The 19210-nt window shown below is 37.6% G+C and overlaps 2 protein-coding genes across 5 annotated transcripts in view; one reads left to right on the forward strand and one right to left on the reverse strand.

Moving 5' to 3' along the window:
* The window catches only part of frmpd1b (FERM and PDZ domain containing 1b), a 38962-nt gene extending 27082 nt beyond the window's left edge, over window positions 1-11880 (reverse strand). For all 4 annotated transcript variants that reach the window (XM_053506331.1, XM_053506329.1, XM_053506330.1 and 1 more), the window contains exons 1-2: window positions 11748-11880; window positions 607-747 (exon numbers count right to left, since the gene is read on the reverse strand). The gene's annotated coding sequence lies outside the window, so the exon portion shown is untranslated. The remainder of the gene's footprint in view (window positions 1-606; window positions 748-11747) is intronic.
* A 513-nt stretch (window positions 11881-12393) lies between these two features.
* On the forward strand, window positions 12394-19086 carry gnpda2 (glucosamine-6-phosphate deaminase 2). The gene is made up of 7 exons (XM_053506057.1): window positions 12394-12499; window positions 13856-13985; window positions 14129-14230; window positions 15173-15355; window positions 15854-16038; window positions 16425-16599; window positions 17725-19086. Exons 2-7 carry the CDS (start codon window positions 13862-13864, stop codon window positions 17787-17789), a joined length of 834 nt encoding a protein of 277 aa, XP_053362032.1. The 5' UTR covers window positions 12394-12499; window positions 13856-13861; the 3' UTR covers window positions 17790-19086.
* The last annotated feature ends 124 nt before the right edge of the window (window positions 19087-19210 follow it).

The following is a 19210-nucleotide window of genomic DNA, read 5'->3' on the forward strand; positions in this document are numbered from 1 at the left end:
CTAATACATATCTGGAATCCTCTGATCATCTGAATATTTACTACATGATTGCTGCAATATTAACTGATAAGGAAGTGTCAGTATAACATGATAAGTATACTGCAATAAGGAAATCGGTCATATTTGCATTAATGGCCATAATGGTTGATTTCCGCTCTCACGTAGCCTCCGGTTATCAAATTGAATTTAGCACTGTCTCGATAATTTAGTGGTAGAATATAGTACTCTACTATGTGGGAAAAAAGTCAAGACCTAATCAGTTGTGATAATCAGATCTCTACTGACCTCAGAGCAGCTTAAGGTGACAATTTAGGTCTGCCTGTGACATGGTACAAATGTAAGTGCTTATCAGGTCAGGTGATGGTTTATAAAAATGGATAAAACTCATATATATATATATAAACCATGGTGTATTACCTATGGTCGATTTCTGCAACGAGGATCTCACCATGTTATAATCAATGAAGATAGTCATGGTAGACAAATATCAGAAAAAATATTACTGTATTGTTCTAATAAAATAACAAAGAAAAAAGGTAATAGTTTATCAAACTAAATAAAATACACAATACTTTATAATAAAAAAAAACACATTGGTGCACTTACTTGTAAGTGGTTTGTGTCTTACAGGTTTCCAAATGCTGAAATTCCTTAATTTTGTAGAATATCACATCTTTCTTCTCTGGATACACTGTGCGGTGGTGGAGGTGCGTTTTTATAACCATCAGGACCAATCAGAATGCAGACCTACATGACAGAGTAGGAAAAATCCTAAATAAGCATGGTACTTTTTACAAAATTCATTATCCCTACATCTTCCATTAGCACAATATAATTCAAACAAGAGATAAAGCAAGAGATTCAAAGCACCAGGTCTATTAATTACTGCACTTATAAAAAATTAAAAGTACAGTTCCAAAAGCCAGAGTGTTCTTCACATGGCCACATAATGCACTTTTATCATCGTGCACATCAATAATAATGTTTATACTCCGTGTCCTAGATATGCAGCTCCATCTTATAATCCTTTTTCCTGTGATCCTCTGCCTGGAGCTCCTTCTAAAGTCTTTATTCCTGATCCAAAAATGCACAGTACGGTGATAAGTCGCTTAACCACAATAAAACAATTCTATAGTGTAAAGTTTTTTTTTTAAGCTGTATGTCCATGAACGAAGATCCGAGCTAAGGTGGCTCCAGGTCCACTGTAGTCGGTCCTGTGAACATTCAGCGAGTGAAAGCCTGATCATTGAACTTTTCTGACCTGTCGGAATTGTATGCACTGTACAGTGATTCACGAACACCACTTGCATGTTATGGAAACTCGGCAGGGAATTTTTGCGACACCCTGTACAGTCCTACCAAGCCATTTTCACACGTTTGAGCCATTAAAGGAGTTCCTGGGAGGCCAACGTTACTGCAAGATACTAAGAAAAACTTACTTATACCTATACCAACTATACCTTGATGGTTTCCAAGCACGAGTGAAACACTGGGATAAGTGCATTAGTGTAGCTGGGGATTATATATAGAAATAAAGGGAGTTTTTACTCTATTTGTTCTGTTATATTGCACATAAGTTCTGGTTTGACTGGAATACCTAAACTTTACTGTGTTACTATGTTCTATGGGGCATTTTTATTTTATTTGATTTATTCCATATATTCATCGTCTATACCGCTTTATCCTGTGTTCAGGGTCACGGGAGGCCTAGAGCCTATCTCAGGAGACTAAGGGCAAGAGGCGGGTACACCATGGACAGGGTGCCAATCCAACGCAGGACACACACACACGTACACTCACTCACACACACACTATGGGCAATTTGGGAATGCCAATTAGCCTAATCTGCATGTCTTTGGACTGTGAAAGGAAACCAACCAAGCACGAGGAAAACATTCAAACTCCACGCACACTGAGACGGGAATCGAGCCTGGCCTGGAATCGAACCCGGACCCGGGAGGTGCAAGGCGACAGTGCTAACCACTACACCACTGTACCGTACTTGTATTATTTATGTAAAATTGACAAATTAAAAATAATTCCATGCCTCCCTCCCCCCCAAGTTTTCCCTCTTTTAAGGATAACAAGAAAATGAATAATGAATAATGTTTACTTTTTCACAACAACCAAAAATCTACATCTACACCAGTTATTTAAAGCTGTTGAATTTAAATAACAGGTGCAATAAATATGAAGAAAGTGGACATAATTTAAAAAAAAAATAAGTTTTCACTTGCCTTAAAAGGGAATACTTAAAATGTGAATATGCTAAGCATACACTTTCCAAATAGAACTACAAACTACACAAACATAAGATTTGTGCGGTTCAAAAGAACAACCATAATTACCTTTATGTCCAGCTTTTTTGTTGCAGTAGATCTGGCTGCTATTCCGAATAGAAATTTCACGATTATGAGTTTGAAGCACATGACTTAAAAACAATTTGAATGCATGAATGAAAACCAGATGGACAATCCGAATCAGGGCTTTGATTTGAACAAAAACAAGATTTTGTAATTCAGGGTACTATGGAACGGAGTAAAATTTTTTTAATAATGTCCTTTACATATTATAACCTACTCTGCTGATACAGCCTTTGTTATAAATAAATCAAAACACTGCTTTTAATTAAAAAATGTGAATCTATTAACAACGTTTTCAGATCCACCACTTTGCAGTGTGATTGCTGAATAAAGAATTGTACACATAATGCTTTCATCATAGATTTTGCTGCCTCATCATTGAAAGCCTGGTTACTTCAGTTAATTCAATTCATATTCCTGCAGTCTGGTGTGCTGGTGTGCTTTTTTAAGATCACATGCGAACAAAAAAAAAAAAAGAAGAAAGCTGATATGCGTTAAGCTTTTTTTAAATATAATTTTCGCTCTGGAATAATTTAGCAATTTTGTTCGCGGTTACATTTACTTTTTACGCGAAAAGTTTCGTTTCTTCTAGGGTTAATTCAGGTTTATTCAGGTTATAGGTCTAAACCCAGCTATAACATTAATAAATTAATGTGCGCGTGTAATAGTTTTACTGTGGTTTTACAATGCCAGACTACAACTACACATGGGAATATGTATAACACAACATGCATAGTCAAAAACCATGATGTTTTCTAATCTCTTTTTTTAATCATGCATACAACATACCAGCATACACAATTCTCTGGTCTCTTATCATTTACTTAATAAAATCCATGGGGGTAAATATAGTCACCAAATTATCATTATTTACCTTGGTGATAAACGTGTGACAGATAAAACTGGCAGACAAAATGGTGAATATTTTGATTATGGATCACATGACTGCAAGAGCTTTATAAGGCTGAAGATTCAGAGTCACTGACAGTGTTGGGTATAACGCGTTAGAGTACTTGGATTACTTTTTTGATGTAACGAGTAATCTAACGCGTTACGTCGGCCATTTAAGTACTCAGTTATTTAGTTACTTTTTCTAAAATGTAATCAGTTATTTAGACAATTTATGTAATCCGTGAGCCAGACAGCAGTCATTTCCAATCCGTTAGTGTGTGTGTGTGTGTGTGTGTGTGTGTGTGAAAGTCGTCCTACAAGCCCCGCCCCCGATACCCCCCTGTTATTCCTGCTGTTATACCCCTATCTCACCTATGCGGTTTGACTATGCGAGGACCGACGCATGGAAAGATGGAAACCTAATCACAGCACCAAAACTCGCAGTGAATCATGATGAAGCGTACTGACGGCCACGGCGCGAAACCGCATATGTGAGATAGGGGTATTAATAGTTAACTGATTGCGGGCCAAACACACAGCAGCTGAGTGATGATGATAGAATAATTATAAAGGTCTTGACTAAAACAACATGCATGAGGAATCACAAAGGAGTTTTTATTTTCTGCAATGGAAAAGTACTCGAACTAGTTACTTTTATCAGAAAGTAACGCTGTAATGTAACTGATTACTTTTTAATGACAGTAATTTTGTAATATAATTAGTTACTTTTTTAGTTACTAAAACTTTAAAATACATTCTATATTAAATTCATCTGCGTCTCCTCCTTTAGTAGAAGGGATCAGACATGAGTAATTTTAACCTTGGACCATATCACTCACAATTTGCATAGGAATAGAAATAATGCAGAATCATGTTCTTATATCTTAAAGAACATTCCATTTATTTTCTGTTTTCTAAAAAAAAGAACAAAGAGTTGGTGTGGTCGCAGACCTTTGAACCCCACTGTACATCAACAATCAACAAAACAGCAACCAAAACTCCAAAACTAAAGTATTAAAAATAATTAAATGTATTAAATACAGGATTAACAAGCATTGATGTCTACGTATGGCAATTCAACAGCTCTCTCTTTCTTACTCTCTCGCTCATTCTTTATACCGCTTATTGTGGTGCAGCCTATCCCAGGGGATTGGAGCACGAGGCAGTTTACAGTTTGGACAGGTTGCCAGTCCATTGCAGGATAAACATGTCTTTGGACTGTGAAAGGAAACCAGAGTACCCAGTGGGAACCCTACTTGCAAGAAGAGAACATCTTCAAGAGCAATCTTTATCGACCCAGACGCAGGGCATCAAACCCTCGACCATGCACAGTGCCGCCCAGTAAACAGCAATGAGTTAAATTTATACACACCAGTTGTACACTGGATTCACTGTGCAAAATGTTATTTGGATTTATAGTAATAATGTCAATTTTAAATGCAGACCAGTTTATTTATTGTGCATAATGTGATTTGTTCACTAAAAATAAGACAACATCCTAAAATTGCTACACCTTAATAGTGTAAATGAATCTTGTTAAAAATGAACAAATTCCGACACAAAAATACAGAAATTATAGATTAAATAATAGTTTTACACTCACTCATAAGGTAGACCTTAATAGTACTGGGTTGGATACTTCCTAAATTCTTAATGGTACTGATTCAACAAGGTGCCCACATTGACATAATAGCATCAGGCAGTTACTCTAGATTTGTCGGCTGCACATGCATCCTTCCATGAATCTCCCTTTCCACCACATCCCAAACATGCTCTATTGGATTGGGATCTGGTGACTGTGTCGGAGATGATTTTAGCTTTGTGACACGATGCGTTATCCTGTGACCATAAAGGGGCGGACATGGTCAGCTACAATACCCAGGTTGGCTGTTGCATTTAAACAATGATCAGTTGGTACTAAGGGGGCTATAGCGAACCAAGAAAATGTTCACTTACACCATTACACCACCGCTGCCAGCTTGAACTGTTAATACAAGCCAATATGGATCCATGCTTTCGTGTTGTTTATGTCAAATTCTGACCCTAACATCTGATTGTCTAAGGTGAAATCATTTCCCTGTCCTTAGCTGACAGGAGGGCTGCCATAGCGCATCTACTTTAGGTTCGACATGTTGTGCATCCAGAGATGCTCTTTTGCATAGCTTAGTTGTAATGAGAAGCTACTGTAACAGAGATTTTGCCTGTCTATCAGCTTCTCCTCTGACCACTGGCATCAACATGGCATTGTCGCTCAGAGACCTCGCTCACTGGATATTTGCTCAAATCAGACCATTCTCTGTAAACCCAAGAGAAGGTTTTGCCTAAAAATCACAGTAGATCAGCAGTTTTTTCAGGAAAATACTTGGACACACCCGTCTGGCACCAACAACCATGCCAGTTAAATCACCTCTCTTCCCCATTTTGATGCTCGGTTTGAAGTTCAGCAAATCATCCTGGCCATGTCTACATGCATGATTTGCAGATTAGCTATTTGCGTTGTCAAGCAGTTTAACAGGTTATAAATGAAGTTTCTGCGAAAAGTCACAGGTTTCTGAAACGATTTCCTCCATGTTTATCTCTGCTCTGCACAGGGCCGTTTCAGGGCCTCTAGACTCGTTCTCATCTTGTTCCCTGCATGCAGAAATCTAGGCTACCCATAACTGGTGTATAAATAATACATCTAGTTATTTCAGCAAAATGAATTTCTCATCATGTCATCACAGCCTCCATTTTGAAAAAGAGAACCAAAGTGACAAAAGAGAAAGAAGTAAAGAAAAGGTGAACAAAGGTAAATGGATTAAATAAGGGAAAATAACGATAAATGATATTGCGAAAAGAGCAAAAAGCAGTTTGGAAGCTTTTTAGAAGCTGGAAGAACAAGAACAACATCCAAAATCGAACCTCTTTTTTGTGAAAAAATTGTGAAAGCAGAATGACTGCAGAGAGAGATGTTTCAGGCTGGAAAGGTGTCGGAGAAGGGCAGGATGGGTGGGGAAGGTGTGAAAAACAGGGAGAAGAGGAAGGAAGGAGTGTGAGAAAGCGCTGAGTGATGCTGAATACAGTAGCATATATCTGCAATACACAAAAAGCTCTGCAGACAGCACATTTATCATTTATGTAGTCAATGCAAATAAATACATTCGAACTGAACCCCCGCCCCCCAAACAAATACAAATTCTGTACCTCCTGGATCTCCATGCTGCTGAATTCAGGCTCGAGTTTCTTTTAACAGCTGTGCTTACTAAAAATACTGTTCAGGCTGCATGACAGTGTTTTTTTTTTTTTTTTTTATCTTGTGGCTATGAATAACACGCACAACAATTACTGTGTCAACAAGCCTCAGTATACCACCTATGATTCAAGACTAGCAAGCAAGTGAATTTTCCTATGGGTGCCTTAGCCAGTGTGTGACCAGCGTATTCTGGCTAACGTTGTTTTTTTGACCATCACGTAACCGCAAAGATGCAATGGCTATCATCATGAACGGTTCAGCTTCAAACATGACTTTGATGATAATCAATAACAATCTGCATCTGTAACAGGGATGAGTCATGCTGTCTTTAAGCTGACACAAAGAGGAATCAATGCCTGGCTGTCTGTGTTGGCCCTAATGCAGACTGACACCAAAGGTTATGAAAACGCTATAAATTTCAAACACGCACTAAGCTCACGCTTACTGCAGCGAAGCAGCCTGACATACAGACTTCTCCAAGCACATTAGTATTTATACATGTGGCAACACCCATGCTTAAATACAAAAAAAGGATTGCTGGAAAAAAATAAACAGACATGCAGAAAAAAAACTGACTAAATACAGACAAAACACTTAAACATTAACCACAAAAAACCAATCAAATACTAACAAAACACTGTAGAGAAAACACAAAACAATAGTTACCAATCATGGCAAATAAAACACCCAGACAAAATAATACATGCAAATAAAATCCTCAGACAAAATAACACTCAAACCACTGCTCACAGACAAAATAATACACGAACAACACACTCACTTTATATAATACACAAAAAATAAGCCAATACATAGCCAACATCCTATAGTAGAATTTGGTCTTAAATGTCCTCTTTTTACATCACAATTCTAAAACTTAACAAAACAATTAATCAAGTTTTATTATTTTACTGGCTAAGGCTTTAGGTTGTTGATTTGAGGATCTGAGGCTCGGGTTTGAGCCCCGCCATCGGTGGGTAGCCGTCCCATACTACTCAGCCACTGTACGCAGTTCTGATCCCAAGCCTGGTTAGAAAAATGCAAAGGTTTTGTCACAAAAGGGCATCCAATGTTGGAAAAAAAAAATACAGCTATAGGAAAAAAATACTATAGTCTACTATAGTAATTACTATTGTATAGAGTGATAAACTGTAGCATTTACTAGGGATGGGAATCATTAGGGACCACCTAATATGATATCACGATACCTAGTTGTCGATTTGATTTTGCACTGCAATTTTCTAAAAACATGATTTTATAAAGATGCAGATGTTTTTTTTTCCATCTAGGTCTAAAATTTGCAAATATTGCTCATACCACACAGGGTGCATTGCTTCCAACCAATGTGTGACTAGTTCAGAGTGCACCTATCGCTAGGATTATAGAGGAAAAGCAACATTTTACAATTTTATGTCAAATTACACACTGTAAAAGCCCGGGTTCGATTCCCAGCCAATGCCCAAATCCCAGCCACTAGATCCAGTACCGGCCCCAAGCCAGATAAAATGGGAGAGTTGCGTCGGTAAGGGCATCCGGCGTAAAACCTGTGCGAAGCTTGTATGTGTGGACTTGATGGTCCGCTGTGGCAACCCCTTGCCGGGAGCAGCCGAAAGAACAACAACAACAACATATAAATTAAACGCTGTAGTAAACTGTAGTACATTATAATATTTTTACGTTTTTTTTATTTCTGTGCAATTCTGTGTTTTTTTTATATATATATATATATATATATATATTACTCCACTGACCAAATAAATACCTTCATGTCCCATGTTGAATTGCTCATGCAAGTAGCAAGATATAAATCTGGACTCACACACACTCATTCATTCCCTTTTCCACTGTCACACAGCTGCTGCAGTTCCTCACTCCTCCCCCTATTGCCCTCGTTTGTTTCTCTGTGTATCCCTCCATAACCCTCTGTGTCTCTTTCTTGCTTGTAAAGCGCTAAAGGAGAGGTCTGTATGCTCTGGCATTGGTTCAATGTTCTGGGAGTTTCAATCCAATTCAAATTGCTGTATATAAATGCAGGCAGGGAGATATCTAGCCAAGCTGGACCAGACGATACTGCGGTTAATAGAACAGAAACAAGAAGTAAAAGAAACATTAGTAAACCTGAACCAGGCTTGAGAAAGAAAAGGGCCTGATGTCACACAGGAGAGGTAGAACAAATAAGGACACTGTGCTGATATTAAATTCAAATAGATGAATACAGGGATGTAATTGAAATTACAACTTAATGTATGAAGTATGGGGCACTTCCTTTTTCCATTTATTTCCTTATTTTCAGTAATTGCTTGGTCACAGTTGATTGACATGTAATATTTTACCACTATGAGAGGCGCTGTAGTGAAAAATAAATTTGTGCCACCTGACCATACAAAGAAACTTATAATTGTCAAATCACATGTACTGATTTTGCCTGACAGACAATGTACATGAACAAATGACACTCTTTATTCACTACACCTATAATTAGGTCATCCTTGTTAAAACAGCCAATAAAACAAAAAAAATTAAGCTTTTCTCTTTCTTTGTTTCTGCTATGTAGCATTTTCTGCTAGGACAGTGGCTCATGATTCTGCCTTTTCACTGTTGCAATAATTAAATCCATCCTCTCTCACACATCCAGTCTGTCAGAGCAATCCATTAGCATAATAAACTGAACCTTATCTGAGCTTTTCAATTCAGTTCCATCCAGAATGACTTCTGGTGACTTTTAATCTCGCCACCATTTGGAGATTAGTAGTCCACATGTCCAGCATACCTATTTTATTCATTTATTTTCTACCCTTTTTTTTACCTCATCGTTGCATCGTTGCTTTTGTTCTTGACAAGTGGTTAGAGGGAAGGCTATAAATACTCACTCATGGTGAAGAAAAGCAGCGAGACAAAAGTGTATGACAGAAAAACATGTTTTGACTGACATTTTCATTTGGCCCACTTAGACATCTCAGTACAGCAACAGTACATCTCTCTTTAGTGGTTTACCTAAGGAGTATAATGGGTATTAGGGTATATTAAGTGAATGATTAGATGATTTATTAAAAAACGGCATATTCGGACAGTGTAGATTTCCATAGCCTTGTTTCGAATGTAGTAATGTACAGTATGTTGAGAAGAAAGACTTGCTGTGCATGAGAAAGCAGCTGTGTTTGGACTTTAAGTATGCAAGGAGAGAGCGAGAGATGGCCAATCAATTCTCCACAGAGTCTCATATGTCTAGTCGCATATGTCTGCACATATGTGTGTTTGAGAGAGAAAGAGAGAGAGAGAGAGAATGAATCATAGCTTCAGTACGACAATTAAAAAAATACATACATACACACATATATTACACACATACATATATACATACATACACATATACACACAAACTGGAGAGAGAGAGAGAGAGAGAGAGAGAGAGAGAATAAATCATAGCTTCAGTATGGCAATTTTTAAAAAATACATACATACATACATACATACATACATACATACATACATGCATATATAAACACACAAACATACATATATACATACATATATACATACAAACAAACATACACACATACAAACATACATACACACACATATAGACACAAACTGTATAGAGAGCTAGAGAGAACACTGTCACCTTGCACCTCTAGGGTAAGGGTTCGATTACCACCTCAGGTTTGTGTTTTCCCCAGTAATGGGTTTCCACTTAGTTCTTCAGTTTCCTCCCACTATCCAAAGACATGCAGGTTAGGGTAATTAGTGTTCCCAAATTGCCTGTAATGTGTGTGAATGAAAACTGGGCATCGAGCTGGCAACCCTTAAGTAACTGCAATACAAATGACTGCTATATGTCCAAAGTGGGGGGTAAAATTGTTTTATTCTGTATTTTATTTTAAGCAGTATCAGGAGACTTTTTTTTTTTACTTTCTCATGTGCCAGGTACACGTGCTTTTACTTTGAACTGCTAGTGGATGACTACTGCAACTTGAGCCATTGTCTATAGATCATATTTAATAGTTATTCGGTTTAATTACATGCTAGATCTTAAAACAAGCTTGACCACAATATGGTTTTGGAACTGATTCAGATTATGTTTGAATTGTAATGTTGTAAAACATCCAGAGAGAGAGAGAGAGAGGTTAATGCAGTGGTACAGGGGAAGGAGCTGCTAGTATTGTCTGGATATCCCCCTATATCCCTCTACCTCAACCTACATCACATGTTTTCCCTTCTTCACTGACTCATGACAAACCCTGGAGCAACACACACACACACACACCCCACACTCAGAATTACGCAGCACATGCACGCGGCACCAGCAGAGCCTGCACACACACACACACACACACACACGGCATGCGTGTTCAAGCGTCGACTCACTGACAGCTCGTGTGAGCATCAGTAATGGCAAAAATGCAGCTCAGCTGATCATGTACACACACACATAAGAGATCAACGTGTCCACTGCGGTGCGTCAGGAACGTCCAAACCAAGGGCGCACAGGCGGCGAGCGCAGGAACACACACACACACACTCTCACACACACACACGCCCGCGCGCGCACACGTACAAGTGAGGCAGCAGGCACCGAGCCACACCTCACCTACTGATAGAAGAGAAGCTTTGAAGGCTTGTCCTCGTTTCTCCAACTTGCCACAGCACTGCTCAGCCAAGGATCCACAGCTCTATCTACATCTCTGTGCATTACACAATGAAGCGGTCCCATTCAGCCCTCATCCCCTCCTTCACACAAAAAGCTTCAGGCAAACAATGAGCCACACATCTCACAATCTGGCTGAGGATTTTCTCTGAATATTTCAGTGATTAAAAATTGATCGGGTAATTAACCCATTAGGGCATAGCATGAAACTTTTCTACATTCGTGTTATTTTATATGTCATGCCTACAATATGACCTCATTTCTTTCCAGCATAACAAAATAACAATCTCAGCTATAGTGATTCCTCGTAAATGCATGATTTTTTTTTCCCCGAGACAAATCGTATAAATATGCAGTAAACAAAGAAACGCATGGCCCTTTTTTGTCCTGTAATCCGATTTGCATGTGTCTCAGGATCCCATTGTAAGAGAATCCACGTACATGCATGTACTGTACTGGAGCTTACATCAGACACAAAAAAGTACAGCCAAAACAAAGCGGATAGTTTGATGACAGCATTAATAAGAGAGGCGTCGGATTATTCGGCAATTAGAACAAAGCATTAATGATTAAAGATCCCGCCGTAATTAAGATAATAAAGCGTTACAGCGCTCACCTCGTGCTTGTCAATGGAGCGAGGGCGAGGCGCGCGCGCGCGCGCAGGTGGACGCGTCCCCAAATTCTGGGTTGAATCCAAGAGTGGAAGAGACGGGATGCTAGAGTGTGTGTGCGTGGAAATGTGGATGCTGTCAGCGAGGAGCTCCGCTCACGGGCGTTTAATCCTGGGAGAGGAAGCTCAGCCGCCCCACCCCCTCCTCCCCCCTCTTCATCCCTCCCTCCTTCTCCTCCCTGGCTCCTTTTGCTTTACCCTGTCTACCACTCATCATTGTTCTCTCTCTCTCTGCGCGGCTGCTCCCAGGCTCCGCTTGGCAAGGTCAGCCACAAACACAGCGTGTGTGTGTGTGTGTGAGAGAGAGAGAAAGGCAGCATATATAAACACATATTTTCTCTTAAAACAGACAAAATGCGTGGGAAGAGTAGATTTGAATTTTTTTTTTTATAAATACAACGTATTTAATAAATTATTAGTATTGTTTTGTTTAATATAATCCTTCAATTAAAATTTTAATAATTAGGCGTGTCTGCATAGTTCACCGCATAAAATTAATGCGAACTGGTGATGTGTATATCGGAGATTTGAACCTTTTCGGCCACCATACCAAGACAAAATTTGGCTTCTTCCGGTTGGGTGACGTCAGAACATATGACCGGAAAACAATCATATGATCAATGTTTACAAAAAAGAAAAAAGTCCATCCATTCACACAGACGGTGCTTGATATAGAAAGAATACTGTAGGTGTTTACGGTAAGAACTTTATTCTTTACTTTTACAATTTGTATTTTATTTTCATTGGAATTTGTTGTGTGCAGAATTACGCCGACAATAGATAGACTAGAAACAAACAAACAAAAAAAAAAAGAAAAACTTTAGCCAGAATAATCTGCACACAGTGGAACAATTGCTCATAGATTACAGCAGAGCACTTTGTATGCGAGTCTGGGAAACATTTAGGTTGTGTAGATCTTTTTCTTATAATTGCTCTATCCTGTGTTCCTTTAATAGATTGCAACATGGAGCTTTAGCTCGAGGGAAAGTGTTTTTTTTTTTTTAATAATACAAGAAAGAAAAAAATGTAACGTCATCTGATGTTTTTGTTTCAGGCAAGTTGGAAATATTCCAATGTTAAATCATTATGCTTGTTGTAAACAGGTTTTTAATTGTTTAAAGATAGGCGTTGTAGGTGTTCTCACAGAGAAAGGCAAGACATTTTGGATAATTCTAAACATGCATTAGGTCTACTCCCTTATCTTCTATACCGCTTTATCCTGTTACAGGGTTGCACGGGGCCTGGAGCCTATCCAAGGAGACTTGGGGCACGAGGTACCCCCTGGGTCCATCGCAAGGCACGCACACACACATATATTACGGGCAATTTGAAATTATCAATTAGCCTGTTTTTGGATTGTGGGAAGAAAACCGAAGTACCCAGAGGAATTCCACCAAGCACAGGCAAAACATGTAGAGTCCATGCTAACCATTAAGCATTATCTTTTTTTGCCACCTGTTATCAAAATGTTCAGCAGTGTTTAGTGCTGACTGCATGATGGCTTAGTGGTTAGCACTGTCGTCTTGCACCTTGGGTCTGTTTGGTCTGGGTACTCTGGTTTCCTCCTACAGTCCAAAGACATGCAGATTAGGCTACTGGTGTTCCTAAAATGCCTGTGGTGTGTGCGTGTGTATATGAGTGCCCTGCAATCCAGGATGTACCCTACCTCGTGCCCTAGGTCTCCTGGGATAAGCAGGTCCCCGAGACCCTGTCCATAGGATAAAGCGGTATGGACGATAAATACGTATTTTATGCTGATCTCAAACGTTTTTTTTTTTTTTTTTACTGCACAGCTTGTATTAGCTTGCTAAATGCTTGCTTAGATCCTAAATGTTCATAGCAAAACACTAGATTCAACTAAATTCTTTCATAGCTTTCACAATCACAAAGATTTTTTGTTAATGAATAAGAAATATTTGTTCTATGTTACATGCACAATATGTATGCCGATTACATATATTGAATGTCACCTAGATAAAATAATCTATGATTTAATCACTTTGAATGCTGAACAGGCATTGATTGATTATTTCTTATCTGAACTCCTTTTGAAGGTCATCATGAGGCTTGTGATCCTTGACGACTATGACCTGGCCAGCGAGTGGGCTGCCAAATACATCCGCAACCGTATTATCCAGTTCAAGCCCGGCGAAGAGAGATACTTTACTCTGGGTTTGCCCACAGGTACTGTACATGAGTGCAAAATGAAGGAATGCTTTATCATTAGTTTTTATGTAACTGAACTGAAAAAGTTCACATACAGCTGGTGATATATATATAACATGTACTGTATACAGCACGATTAATTAGAATTGTATGTTTTCCAGGAAGCACACCACTTGGGTTTTACAAGAAACTGATTGAATATTACAAGAGTGGAGACATATCCTTTAAATATGTGAAGACTTTCAATATGGATGAGTATGTTGGTGAGTCACTGAGTTCACAAGTATTATGAAGCACATTGTTAATGCCAAGCACATATCATTTTAAAATAGAAATGACATCTTTGGATTAACAGCATTTGTAAGTACTGTAAATTACAGTTTTAGTAGAACCCCTAACATAAAAGCTCACTCATCATCTACACTGCTTTATCCTGATGACATAAATAATCCTAATTTCTGATAATCCTCAACAAAACAGAGTTCACAGTGTAATACTGTGGAAAACAGCTCTGAGACAAAATGCTGTCCATTCAAGTGCAGTAAACATTGTGTGTGTTGTCCCTCCCTCCCGGGTTGAAACGTAGTCAGGTGACTCGTTAAGCATGTTTAAAAAGGCTTACATGCGGTTTCGGTTTTTGGCCATATATGCACCGCTCAGATTTAGCCAGGTGGATTGGTATGCGTTACATTTTATATTTGTGTCTAAGGACTAACTTTGTTGGACTTAAGAACAAATATGACTTATGAGCATGGTCCCAGAACAGAACTCGTTTGTAAGTTGGGGAAATACTATACTGATGACAGCAGAGTCAAACCAAGTCTCCTCCAACACAACCCAGAGACTTTTAATAGGGTTATTATAGGCCTTTATATATATTTTTTCACATAGCTGTTTATTCTCAGTTTACTGAATTCTCCTACATTATATTTGATGTTATGTTTGAACTAGGAAGATTGGAAAGGAAATGAGGAAACACATTTTAGACAGTGAGAAAAGTAAATCCATCAAACCCTGTCATCTGTCTTTGGTTACACAACAATGGCTTATATATTAGAATGGAAGAAAGCATACAGTAACACCTGAATGATTGAAGCATAACATTAAAATAATAATAATAATATATATATATATAGCCTGGGAGCAATTTGAAATTAAGAGAACTGTCTCTAAAGCATTTTTTGTATAATATTCATGTTTTCTAGGCCTGCCTAGGGACCATCCAGAGAGTTACCATTCCTACATGTGGAACAACTTCTTCAAACATATAGACATCGAACCCCAGAATACCCACATTTTGGATGGCAATGCGACTGACCTTAAGGCTGAGTGTGACTTCTTCGAAACGAAGATAACAGCTGCTGGAGGCATCGAGTTATTTGTTGGAGGTGTGACAATGGATAATGCTTATGAATAAGGTTTTAAAGTAAAATGTCACATGTGTGTCTCAAATAGCAGATTTTCACCCTTACTATGTACTTTTCCTTTTAGCTAAGCTAAAAGTCTATAATTGCCCAGGTGGCCTGTCCATTCCAAACACAACATTTTGGTTAGATTTAGGTTAAATCTTTTAAAATAGTTTCAAGTCAGTGATTAGTATACTTGTGATGCAGAGTGGTTGGAACAGACTGAAGAGTACATAAAGTTGCTGCTGTGGCTGTTACATAAACAGCTAATTTTTAAATAGCAGTTTTTGTCACTTTGCAGCCTCTTGTAGTGAAACACTTGTTCCTATTTCTTTAAACTATATAGTTTAATTTTATTAACTAATATAAAGAAATAAGGGGCGGCTCAAAACTTTTGCACAGTACTATACTTAAAATAGTTAATTTTTATAAAAATGCTATTTTCATCCCTTAAGTTCTGTTTTTTCTTTTTCATGATAGGAATTGGACCAGATGGCCACATTGCCTTTAATGAGCCCGGTTCTAGTCTTGTGTCGAGGACACGAGTGAAAACCCTGGCAAAGGACACTATAGTGGCCAATGCTCGCTTCTTTGGAAATGACTTGTCTAAAGTCCCTACTATGACTCTTACTGTTGGTGTGGGCACAGTTATGGATGCTAGGGAGGTAAAAGGCACCTAAATTAAGCTTCCACAAGAACCAATATGCTTCTGATGTTCACGCTAGAGTTGATTTTATCATTAAAAAATTATTTACATAACCTAAATGCTACAAAATTAGTCTTTATTCTGCTATACAAGAATTAGGATTATATTATGTATGATGGTGTATCCTGCAAACAAGCACTGATGTGGTCACATATGCAGGAGTTTGCCATAGATACACTGCATGCTTTAGAAATGTTGTAGATGAAATGGTTCATGCATATATGTTGATTCTGTATCTGACATCTCCTAGTCATCACAGTAACCATTGATTATACACCTTATTACTTCATTTGTTTGTAAAAAGCTCCAATGCTGGATAATTAAGTGATTATATTGTATTTCTAGGTTATGATACTCATCACTGGAGCACACAAAGCCTTTGCCTTATATAAGGCTATAGAAGAAGGTGTGAACCACATGTGGACCGTATCTGCCTTTCAGCAGCACCCTCGTACCATCTTCGTGTGCGATGAAGACGCTACGCTCGAACTCAGGGTCAAGACTGTAAAGTACTTTAAAGGTCTGTGAGCATTTTACTCCTATTCCATCATCATCATTTACTCCTATTCCATCCTACTGAAAATGTAGACATCATTAGAGCAGGGTCAGGTTTGCATAGTTCTTTTTGAGGTGATATACAGCAAAAGTAAATGGAATTATTTTCCTATTCGTTAAAATGAGTACAGATGATTTGAATCAGAAAACAATTTGAACATCATAAAATAACACACTAAACTACCTTACTTTTTTCGTTAAAATAATTAAGAAAATTATTGGCATCTCTAAAGAAAGGGTAACATTAAATATTATAAACATTGTAAGTTTTTATCTGAGCCTTACATACATCATAAGTAAATAAAATGTGTACAAATCTGATGTAAATCAAATTGATTTAAATTTACATTTTTTTTCATTTGTAATGCTAGTTGCTGTTATGGAAGCAGTGAAGTGAGGAGAAACATGGAGATTCTTTGCTGTTTGTGACTTTCTAGGAGATGTTCTTTTGTAAATGAAGCTAGAAATAACAGAATGATTAGAATCAGTAAGTCAATGCAGACATTTAGCTCACACAAGTTTTATTTAGAACCATGGATACTGGTTTCCTCTCGGAGAGTCTTCAGATTTAAGGGGAATAAAGTACTGTTATATTAATGTCCAATGTATGAAAGGTATACATTTACATTAATAGCAGTTAGTCAGAGAAACCTGCGTAATTTATATTCTACACGTTTTTATCTGTAAATACAAATAAGTCTGTGTCTGAATACTATTAAGCTTAAACCAAGAAAAAAACAAATTGTTACTTTACAAACAAAATAATGCTGAATTCTTGATGATTGTATATCTTTGATGATCTTAACGTCCATTTTATTAGTTATTTGAAGTGTAGTTTAGATGTTGGGTCAGTGTAGATCAGCATGCAACTTGTTTTGTTCCTTCAGAACTTTGTGCAGCAAATCATTTTACATTCCATAGCTTTTTGTAATTCCGTAATTCCTCACAGTTACCAGAAATTCCCAACCTTTTTTGTTCCTTCAAAACTTCTTGAGGCAGATTATTTCACAATTCCATGGCTTTTTGTAATTCTGTAGTTTCACACCATTACCAGAAATTTTCTGCTCATCTCTGAATCCTTTTCTTACAGGGCTGATGCATGTTCACAATCAGCTGGTTGAGCCGACACACAGCATGAAAGACTATAAAGATTAAGACTAAAGAGGATGATGCATCGGTATGTAGTAGTGTAATGTGCTTTCGGAAAACATACAAGTCACACAAAGGCTCACAAAGGTGCCTGAAATACCAGTGATGTTGCAGGGTTGCATCACATTAATGTTTACTTGCACAAGGCCAGGAATGTATTTAAAGGCAAGTTTTATTAACCAGTCATTTCTAGCCTTGTAATGTTACTGAAGAAACACCTCAAGTGTAAAACCTCATTTTAATTCACCCTTGTGTTAAAAAAAACTTAACTCTTTTCCATTGTGTATTTAATGTACCTTCAAGTGCCACTGTTGTATTGAAATAATAAGGTCAACATGTGTCTTATATCCATAGCATATATTTCAAAATATGGTTCAGAGGTAAAGGAAATTTTGTTTATATGACATTTGGGATAAGTTAATTAAAATATCTGACATATCTTTGATATCTTTTCAAATAGAAAACCCTGACTCGCATACATATTCTTGCATAAACATACATCAAACTTCATTTGAAAGCATAACCTACAGAGTATCTGATGCCCATATTTATTTTAGTCTGATTTATCTTGAGTTTTGACATAATGCCTATTACAATATATTTTCCATAGGGAAGTAGGAAAATTTTAGATTAACTGGAATTTAACTGGATTTGTTTTAGGCATGCCAAAGACCAATCCATCTCAGAAAATGTAAGTGATTGGCAAGTTTATTTGGGACCAGCATTATTGGTGTTTTTTTTCTTTTCTTTTTCTCCCCCCCAAAAAATAATTTCCCAGTAATTTCCATTGAGTGTAATACAATCTGACCTTTGGAGCTATGGGCCACTACCTTTGACATATCTGTGGCGCTGTGTGACCAAAAGGAGCTCATAAATCCTGATTCAGAAAATGTAATGCATCACAAATCAAACTGAGTGAATGGATACATTCACTCATACATTAGCACTCCACACTCCTTATTATTACTGTGTTGGTTGCTGTTTTTATTGTTACAGCAAACCCATTATTCTTACTTTATTCCTAGCGTTTAGACATGTTACTGCATGGAAGGTTACTGTATCAGCACTTTGTGTACGACTGAATTTATTTGGAAGATTTTTGAACCTCAGTATATAGACTTGATTAAACTGTACCATACATGTGTCTCACATGTGAAAGCTGATAACAGCAATAAGTGTTTGTGTTGTATTTTCACTTGATTAGTGCAACTGCTGTTACCAGTCTTTTATCTTTCATTTCAACACCAAATCTCCTACACACTCCATGGTGTAAGACTAAAATAAAATGTGGTTGGTTTAAATATGTCTGTGAGTTCAATGAATTATTTGGTAATCCAGGGTTTCAGTTGTTTTTTTCTAATTCATTGGTATCAGGCTTATAAAATTAGTTTTCTATAACTTCTTATTCTTTCAAAAAAAAAAAAAAC

Source organism: Clarias gariepinus, chromosome 10 (genome assembly GCF_024256425.1).
Source record: "Clarias gariepinus isolate MV-2021 ecotype Netherlands chromosome 10, CGAR_prim_01v2, whole genome shotgun sequence".
Lineage (NCBI taxonomy): Eukaryota > Metazoa > Chordata > Actinopteri > Siluriformes > Clariidae > Clarias > Clarias gariepinus.